At 36.7% G+C, this 9263-nt stretch overlaps 1 protein-coding gene, 1 long non-coding RNA gene and 1 pseudogene across 2 annotated transcripts; all 3 read left to right on the top strand.

Moving 5' to 3' along the window:
- Positions 1–1399: 1399 nt before the first annotated feature.
- On the top strand, positions 1400–3006 carry LOC116616903. The gene is made up of 4 exons (XM_048727896.1): positions 1400–1649; positions 1812–2052; positions 2287–2479; positions 2625–3006. Exons 1-4 carry the CDS (start codon positions 1400–1402, stop codon positions 2988–2990), a joined length of 1050 nt encoding a protein of 349 aa, XP_048583853.1. The 3' UTR covers positions 2991–3006.
- Positions 3007–4859: 1853 nt separating this feature from the next.
- On the top strand, positions 4860–5902 carry LOC125563096 (annotated as a pseudogene).
- A 12-nt stretch (positions 5903–5914) lies between these two features.
- Positions 5915–9061, top strand: LOC125563151. The gene is made up of 3 exons (XR_007308165.1): positions 5915–5995; positions 6561–6609; positions 8998–9061. It is a non-coding gene; the product is annotated as an uncharacterized LOC125563151 (long non-coding RNA).
- Positions 9062–9263: the final 202 nt, after the last annotated feature.

The following is a 9263-nucleotide window of genomic DNA, read 5'->3' as shown; positions in this document are numbered from 1 at the left end:
CCTTTTTATACTTCAGAAAAGGGCAATTAGAATATTAACTTTTTCTGATTTTAGGACCCCTTCAAATCCATTATTCTACCAACTTAGTCTCCTCAAACTTCATGACATAATCTATCTTAACAATGCACTGTTTATGTATGACTTCCACTCAGATCATTTGCCATCTGTCTTCAAATCATTTTTCACAAATATTAACAGGATACATCAATATAATACAAGACTTGCTAGTAGGAAGACTTATTACCTGCCTAAGATACGCACAAACTATGGCAAATTTAATATTCGCTTTCTTGGTGTAAAAATCTGGAACGATATTCAGGATGATTATAAATCTGAATCTCGCTCCAGTTTCAAGACACTAATGATCAGCTCTCTTTTAGATCGTTACAAAAGCTAACTCTATTATTGTTGTAATTTACAAACTTAAGATTCTCTCCTATATATAAATGATCCCTATAATCGACCTCCCCTTGCTTGTGCGTGTTTTGTTCTTGTGCGTGCATCTATTGTCGTCTGTTTTTCGTTTCTGTTTGTATTGATATTATATTGATGTATCATGTTGTTTACCCATGCAATTCTCCGCTTGACCTAGCCGCTTAAGCTCGATTAGCTATGCTATTTCTTAATGCGGCTGGTGCCCAATTATAAAAATTATAATTATTTTTCTCCTTTTCTTATTTAATAAGTAATATCTGTATAATAGAGGGTGCTAATAAATATGTTGTTGTTGTTGTTGTGTTGTTAGGAAAAAGCAAATAGTAGTACATCCGCCATCAGCACAGAACAACAACTACAAAAGGTTTGTTTATTTGTACATTCTAAACACACAAATTATCTATAAAGTTCAGCCTTTTTTTTGTTTTTGTGGGAAAAAATACTTTATCAATTTTAGAGAAGTAGTAGTGCAAACAATATTTTTGCATTTGTTGAAAAAGAAATATTTTTTTTTACAATTTGTAAAAATTCTGACAAATAAGCTTTTTGACAAGTTTTTTTCCACCAAGCCAATTCATATAAAAATATTAATTTTCTATGAGAGAATGAAAGGAATTCCTTAATTTAGAATAGGTGGAATAGAATAAGACAAGAAACATTTTATTATTGAGGAGCTGGGGTGGGCTGGGATATTTAAGGCAATTTTTCAGAAATATCTTTGGACCCTCCCCTAATATCTAATAGAAAACCTTTGACTCCCCCTTAACAATAATTTAGAAAACAGGTATGACCCCTCCCCATTTGACCCACCCACAACAGAAAACCTGCACCCCAAAAGGTGATACATTTTGCTAATTATTGTTATTTATTTTAGATAGTTTGTTTATTCTTATTTTGTTTTCCATTTTGACTGTTTTGTAAATTTCAGATTACGGGATCCCCTATTCTACACCTCCATGAAAGTATGCAAGATATATCTATGTCAGCACCTACCATATCCCAACTGGATCAAACAAAGCAACAATTTGGAAGGCTGTTTTCAAGACTTGAAGCTCTAGCAGACATATGTGACATTCATCTCCTGGAAACATGGAAAGAGCTGCAAACTCCCCTAGGTACCATCAAAATTGCCCCAAATGGCAACGTGTTAATGGATAGTCAAGTATGGGACCAAATAAAGACAACAATCAAAGAATTGGATGAATTGGATAAAGGTACAGCTGTATGATCGAATATATCTGCATGCTCTAATATTTATAATAGCTTTATCGATCAGCACCGATGTGGCTGATCAGTGTTCAACCCCAGTGATGGATCAAGCCCAACTAAAACTGTGAATAATTTATTCAATAATTTATTGTCATTGCTATCAACAGGTAATTCACTGGGCCAACTAGTGCAACAATTTCAGATGACTCTATACCATCATGCCCTCAGTAGTGAAGCTCCATTATATGAGCCAGCAGCAATGAAAGCGTTCACACAAAAACACTCTCCAGGTCTGTTTGAAATGCTTTTAAGTTCAATAACAAGGGAGGACTCCAGACTCTCAGATGAACATCAAGCTGTACAGGAGCAAAGAACTGTTGTTCTCCTTCACACACTGGCATATTTCAGGTACCCTAAATGCTCCATTAAGACCCACCTCCCTAACCTCCAATTACTTTCCTTTCTAAAATCCCTCTAGAGGCTAAATTTTGTAATAAGCTCCCCCTTTCTATCTGCTCCAGTTTCATAATTGGGCCTAGGTACGTTCAATATCATGCTTTATACTATAATTCAATGTATACAAGCTGCACCAGAACACTAGTGTTTTGTTCTTTTTTAAATGACACAAATTTATTTTACCAGGTCTCAGAAAACTTCCACCCTACAAAAGGATGAAGGGCTATTCCTACAACATCATGGTGCTTCTAGGATAGCAATCAATTCAGGAAGGATACTTGGTTTCAGTACAAGTCCTAGAAATATTGATTCTCACAAGAAAGCACTAATAACAAAATATCCAGACATACTGATGAGAAAGGTTATCCTGGCAACAGAGGTGAGATTAGTGTGGTACAAATTTTTATTTTAGTAAATAGTGAATAAGAGAATAATAAGAACAATACTTGAGAATAAGCAAGAACCATTTCAATTTAAACAAGCCAGTGGGATAACTGATGCTTAACTTTCTTTAAAATTTTCAGAAAGGATTCCTAATTGTACAACTGTTGGATGACTTCCATAATATTTTGACTGTTAGACTACCAACAAATCTGAAGCTATCATTAGCTACGCACATGGCTAGTGGCCTACTGGACATCCATCCTTCAATTCCTGCTGTTCCTATTCCTACAAGAGATACAAGACACAGCCGAGTGATTGTGAAGATAGGGAATAAAAATAAAATTTGCAGAGGAGGAATTGTTCTAGACTACATAAAAGAGTTGTTTCAAAGACCAGTGTTATCAAGAATGTACTTGGAAACAAATCACCAATGCATTTCACCAAAATACATCCAACAACAACTAAAGGAATTAAGGTATTCTATGGATTTTAATGTAGTTATTTAAAGGTCAGCAATCCATATAAGAAAAAATACTGTTTTCTCTTCTTAAAAAATGTTGACACTTCCTAAATATTTTTCCAGGCACAATACTTTATTCCCCTATATGGACCTACCACCCAATAAATATGTACCTCTTACATTAGTTTGTGAAAGCCATATACATAATGATTAATATCAATTTTACTTTTGTTTAGTGAGTGCTATTACAAAAAAAGGAGTAGAGTAAAATAAAAACAAAAACAAATATGGAACATTAAATATGCCAAATTATCATTTTTTTCTTTTTTTGTAGGGTCTATTCTGGGTTGTCGCACGATGAGCTCTGTACCCTTGAGTCTACTAATTTAATAGATGAGTTTGAGCAATCTTTGAAAAGTATGGAGGACTATAAATCAGCCATTGATCACATATTCCTGTGCTGTCCACAACTGGAACATTACTTGAAAAAAATTTGTAGTACCAGCACCCGGGGACTGGCCAACTTGGTTTTATCAAAAGAAACTCATTGCTCAAGAAGTCAATGCAGATGCCAGTTTCCTATCAGTCATCCCAGAGCAGGGCCCATTTCATGTTTTCCTGAATCTACAAGAAGATGTTGTAACAATTTATGACTTCTTATTTAAAAAAGTGTACAAAGAGACATTTGGATCTGACTTACCCAACAAGCCAAAGCCTTTTTGCGTCAGCCTGGTAATAACTGCTGTTTTTCTGGCGTGGGGCAAATTACGTGATAAAGTTCTACTAAAATTCAAGCTCTGCAAAGACATAGAGTATGCTTCCATTCTGTTTCTTTTAGATGAGGTAGTTCCCATATCATTCTTCCACTATCCTGTTACATTCAGGTCTGGAGACATGGAATCATATATAACAATGATGTTAAAGTTATCTCTACTGTTTATAATCTGGAAAAGGCATCATTATGACAGATCAACACTCTCGATGCTTAGTGACTTTTCTTTTCACAAACAACATTTTTCACAGTACCATGAACTTAAAAAGAAATGGATGGCTCTAATAACTGAAAAGAAAGTTGAAATCTGGCATAGTGTGCTACGCAGCTTCATTTCAAGTTATGACAGTGCTAGTCAAATTAGGGACAAAGCCCTGTCATTTGCTGCATCAAAGACAGAACAGCTCTTTCATAACTATTTAACAACACCATACAGTAGAGGTTATTCTGAAAAAGACCTAAGTTTGGTGACTGGTACAGCTGCTGATGCATTACTGAAAATCATCAAGCAAGTTGGTCAAAATCTGGGAAAAGCAAAGCAGGTATAGCAGACATCCATCCATCCATAAGTAATTTTTATTACCTTGGTGCAGTGCAGTGCCTGAACAATGTTTTTTTATGCAGGGAAGTAATAATAATGATTAGTCGAGCACTTGATCATAGCCTCAACTTATTTTCTTTTTCATGACTAACAATTGTGTCTATTTTTTTTACATTTAAGGTTCCACAAGAAACAAATGCAAGAGGGCAGCCTAAAGGAGACATGAAGTTTTTTCTTCCTTCCTTTGACACCACCATTACTTCAAAAGCAATGCCCCTTGGCTACTCATTTGTAAAAGAAGACCCTTCCACAATACCTGATCCTAAATTAATCTGTGACTACAAAAACTGCACGCAATTATCAACAACCAATGTCAATCGCCTTAACTGTTTTCACACATTTCACAATTTTTGTTTAGAAGAAGCTGGAGACCAGTGTCCAATCTGTTCCCCTCACCTTGCTGAAAAAATTGCAGAAATCTGTTCAGCATTTAATGAAAGCTTGTTGAAACCAACAGCAAAATCTACTAGAACCCCACAAAGCAATCAAGAACCTGGTAGTAATGATGAGAATGACAGCATTAATGTCAAAAGAAATTGTGACCTGAATACTATGACTCTGCACAATGGGAATCCCACATTGACAGGGAGTTAAATTCATTTGTTGTTGCACAACCACAACTGCGACACAATGTTCCCAATCACCAGGCTGCACCTTTACAGGCAATTGACATCCAAGTTACCACTCATCCAGTTGGTTCATCTACATTTTGGTTCTTTCCTCCTTACATATCTCAGTCAACTCTACTTGGAAGAAATGGATCTAATGCATGTACTTTTATCTCACTAATTTTGGCCCATTCATATATCACTTCTGCAAACCGAACCAGTATACAGCTCAGCCGTGGTCCTCCCATAAACCCTCATTGGCTTTCAATGATGTTATCTGCAATTGTTCATGGCAACAGCATATATGACACTGTGACAAATGGTTGCGGGTCTCCATTCTTTAGTGTTGTTGAGGCAAAACCACATCTAGATTCAGTCATTGGGACTGTTTCTCTTGAAGACACTCTCGATCTGTCAATTACATCAGCTAATCCACAGGTTCCTCAAAGTTCACTTGCATTTTATCTGCAAAGGCTTGATCGCGAACAGAACTTAGCAGCAATAGTCATAGCTAATTGAATGACAATATCTCTCGTCGGACACGATTCAAAGATCTATGTTCTAGATAGCCATCTACACTATGCACACGGCCATAACTTTGGAGCGATGACCGGAATGAGTCCCAAGGCTGACTTGGAAGAATTCCTCAGGAATATAAAGAAACTAATCTCGCCCACATTTGATGTTTGCTCCCTGACATTTGTCTCGTTTTCACGGCAGCAGTAGAACTTTTGAGTTTAGAGTGCCAGCAAATCCCACAAACGCCGTCAAACTTGAGGATTTTACCCTTGATCCAGCAAAAAATCTTCCTGGAACCTTAACACGAGTACATTTTCTTGGTGTATGTGTATTTTTTTGCTCCCGTTAAGTCCATTTTGAGCCAAACGTTTGTGTTTATTGTAACAGCTTTGGGAAACTCGTGTTTCGTTCGCCATTTTGAATGACTCTTGTCTCGCGCATGCGCAGTCGTTCTGCCGCGGTGTAGCTTTGCGGTCTCATATTTAATCCCTTGTCACTGTGCTTATACGAGCAGAAATTGATGGTTGCTTGTATTTTTCTTAAAAATACAGGTATGATCATATTGGGAGAGTGTCCTAGGACATCATGGAGTCTATTGGGGCATAATTGAGTGCTGTGCTTATGGATATTTGCAAGCAAAGGTGGATTCATGGTGATTTTTCTTGTTTGGCTTTGCCTGGATGAGAAAATAATTTTCTAATGAATCACCACAGCTCTCCTAAATGCTGTCTTTTCTGAAACCAAATTGTTTTCAAAATTGTTTACACTGCTTTTCTGGGTTTGTATGACCAGAAATTTATTTGTTTGGCTTTGGGGTGAAAAGACTTATAAACAACCATCTGACTTTGGGGAGAGGAGTGTTGACTGGCTCTCTCCCTCGTGAATTTTTCTCCGGATCTCCCAGAATGCTTTGCAATTCTGTAATCCAAGATGGTTTCAGAAGCCTTCACGGAGTATGGAAATGGACCTGGAGGATACAAGCCTGGTATACATCATACATCTAGCATAAAGCTCGCTAGATTTACTGATGTCAACATTAGCAGGGGGAGAGTACAATATTGCAGTTGTTACCTATTATAGAATAAGTTAGTAACATGTCTTTGTTTATCAAACAAGATCTATTTCTGAGACAAGCAAACTCAAGGGAGAGCTTTTGAATTAACAGGTAAGTGTTGAAGGAAAAACAATTATCTGATTACAAAACTACTGTAGATTTCTTTGCACCAAGATAATAACAAACATCATTTTGATTGTTATTTAGGAGGAACGAGACGAGTTCTACAAGGCCGATGAGAAGTATGCATTACTCATCTAAATTATACCAGTAAAAAATTATATTAAAAAAAACTACTGTAAGTAATTAAGTTAATCCTGAAACATGTATAACATGTACAACAACACACTAAAAATTCCATGGCTATTGACTGTTTTCTACTCACATGTTTTTACAGTATATACAATTTCATTCTGGTACATCTTGTGGTCACTGTGCCATCTTCAGGGCCACACCCAAAGCACCTGTGCACCCCATCCACCTAAGGGTGTCGGCTGCACAGGTGTTCCTGATGAAGGAGGTTAAGGAGGGCAGGAAAAGGTTCTGCGACACAGTGCTTTCATGAAACCACATGATTCCGATATTGGTGTTGCCCTTGTAGATGTTGACAGGTCAACCTCACAGCCACATGAAAGAAATGCCTATTATTTAATGCTTCACAGTTAGTGTTTTGCAGTCAAGTTGGTTTCTGTTAGTAGGTAAAATTGTTATAAATAATTGTAATCATAGCTATGGTCACACTGGAGATATGTAAATAAATAGAAAAAATATATATATTTCCAGTCAAACTACAGAATTGAATGATAACCTTGAAAGTATTGAATAAAAGACTGCAAAACCAACATCTTTTGTACTAGTTGCTTAGTTGCTTGAATTGACCACTTGCTATTTTAAGCTGAATTCCTCCCCTCGCCCCACAAAAAAACAATAATAATAAAAGAAAACTAAAAATAAAACAAAACCAACAGAGACCCCCTTCAGCTATTTTTTTTACAGCCTTTTAAAGGGACAGTGGCATGGTAAGTGCTTTGCAATAGCTCTCTGACCTTGACACAATGAAATTTAGTAAACTCTAATACTGACGTATGAGCTTTTAGTACATGTGGCAGACTTAAATTCAAAGAAAATAACCACAAACTGTAAATAAACATAGTTTCTATAAAATATTGCTTTCAATAAAATATTGCATATTATTTTAACAAGGTATTGACAGCTTTTAAAAAGTTCAACTATCTGTAGACGATAAAAAGCCAACAATAAACTCTGACATGCGCAGTACCATGGCGCTGTCCCTTTAAAGTGAAATACAGCTTTACTTAGTCAGCGTAGACAGTATTGCTGATTTTGTCGATATTCTATGCGATTTTACAAACCTCCCCCCCTTACGTCTTTAATTGCATTTTTGATTTTTTTTATGAATATTTAGGCCGGTGAATAGATTAATAAGCTCTACAAAGAAAAAGAGAATCGCCAAATCGCACTTTATTTATTTCTATTTATTTTATGCTTTTTACATGATATTAAAAAAAAAAAACGGTTCCCAGAACAGCGTTTTTCTTTTTCGCTTCTTTGATGTCCTGTACACAATAAAAGACAATGCGCCCGTGCGTTACGATGCCACGCGCCGACATAGCAAGCCCCCAAGGGATTCCAGACGCCAAAATAGACCTCTATTTTCTTTTTCATTCTATATCTCGGCGAGCTGTACGTGGCCTAACCGTATTACAGGCCTGGGATCCTGGTTAGTCCTCTCCATTAATGCGCGGGTTGGAATACCTTGCAAGAGTGTTTTACAGCATATTCGCCGGAAATATCGGTGCTTGGGGCCTTCGGGTTCTTCACAGCCTTCCGTAAAAGCCTTGTGCTGCCATACCGATTGGGTAATCCGTATGTATGGTTTCCGTTTTGTTTTTTAGGTCTGGTTCGATCCCATGCCAATGGCCTTTTTTTTTTTTCTTTTTTTTTTTCTATTCTTTTTTTATCGTAGTGCTTAACCACGCTCACTCCTGTGTAGTTTTGCGGAAAAATAAGAAGAAAAAACAAAACAAATAAAAACCCAGACAATCCAAACAACCATCTGACTTTGGGGAGGGGAGTGATGACTGGCCCTCCCCCTCGTGAATTTTTCTCCGGATCTCCCAGAATGCTTTGCAATTCTGTAATCCAAGATGGTTTCAGAAGCCTTCACGGAGTATGGAAATGGACCTGGAGGATACAAGCCTGGTATACATCATACATCTAGCATAAAGCTCGCTAGATTTACTGATGTCAACATTAGCAGGGGGAGAGTACAATATTGCAGTTGTTACTTATTATTGAATAAGTTAGTAATATGTCTTTGTTTATCAAACAAGGTCTATTTCTGAGACAAGCAAACTCAAGGGAGAGCTTTTGAATTAACAGGTAAATGTTGAAGGAAAAACAATTATCTGATTACAAAACTACTGTAGATTTCTTTGCACCAAGATAATAACAAACATCATTTTGTTTGTTATTTAGGAGGAACGAGGAGAGTTCTACAAGGCCGATGAGAAGTATGCATTACTCATCTAAATTATACCAGTAAAAAATTATATTAAAAAAAACTACTGTAAGTAATTAAGTTAATCCTAAAACATGTATAACATGTACAACAACACACTAAAAATTCCATGGCTATTGACTGTTTTCTACTCACATGTTTTTACAGTATATACAATTTCATTCTGGTACATCTTGTGGTCACTGTGCCATCTTCAGGGCCACACCCAAAGCAACTGTGCACC

Source organism: Nematostella vectensis, chromosome 5 (assembly GCF_932526225.1).
Source record: "Nematostella vectensis chromosome 5, jaNemVect1.1, whole genome shotgun sequence".
Classification (NCBI taxonomy): domain Eukaryota; kingdom Metazoa; phylum Cnidaria; class Anthozoa; order Actiniaria; family Edwardsiidae; genus Nematostella; species Nematostella vectensis.
The sequence above is the reverse complement of the archived record's forward strand: the minus strand, read 5'-3'. Positions and strand labels throughout refer to the sequence as shown.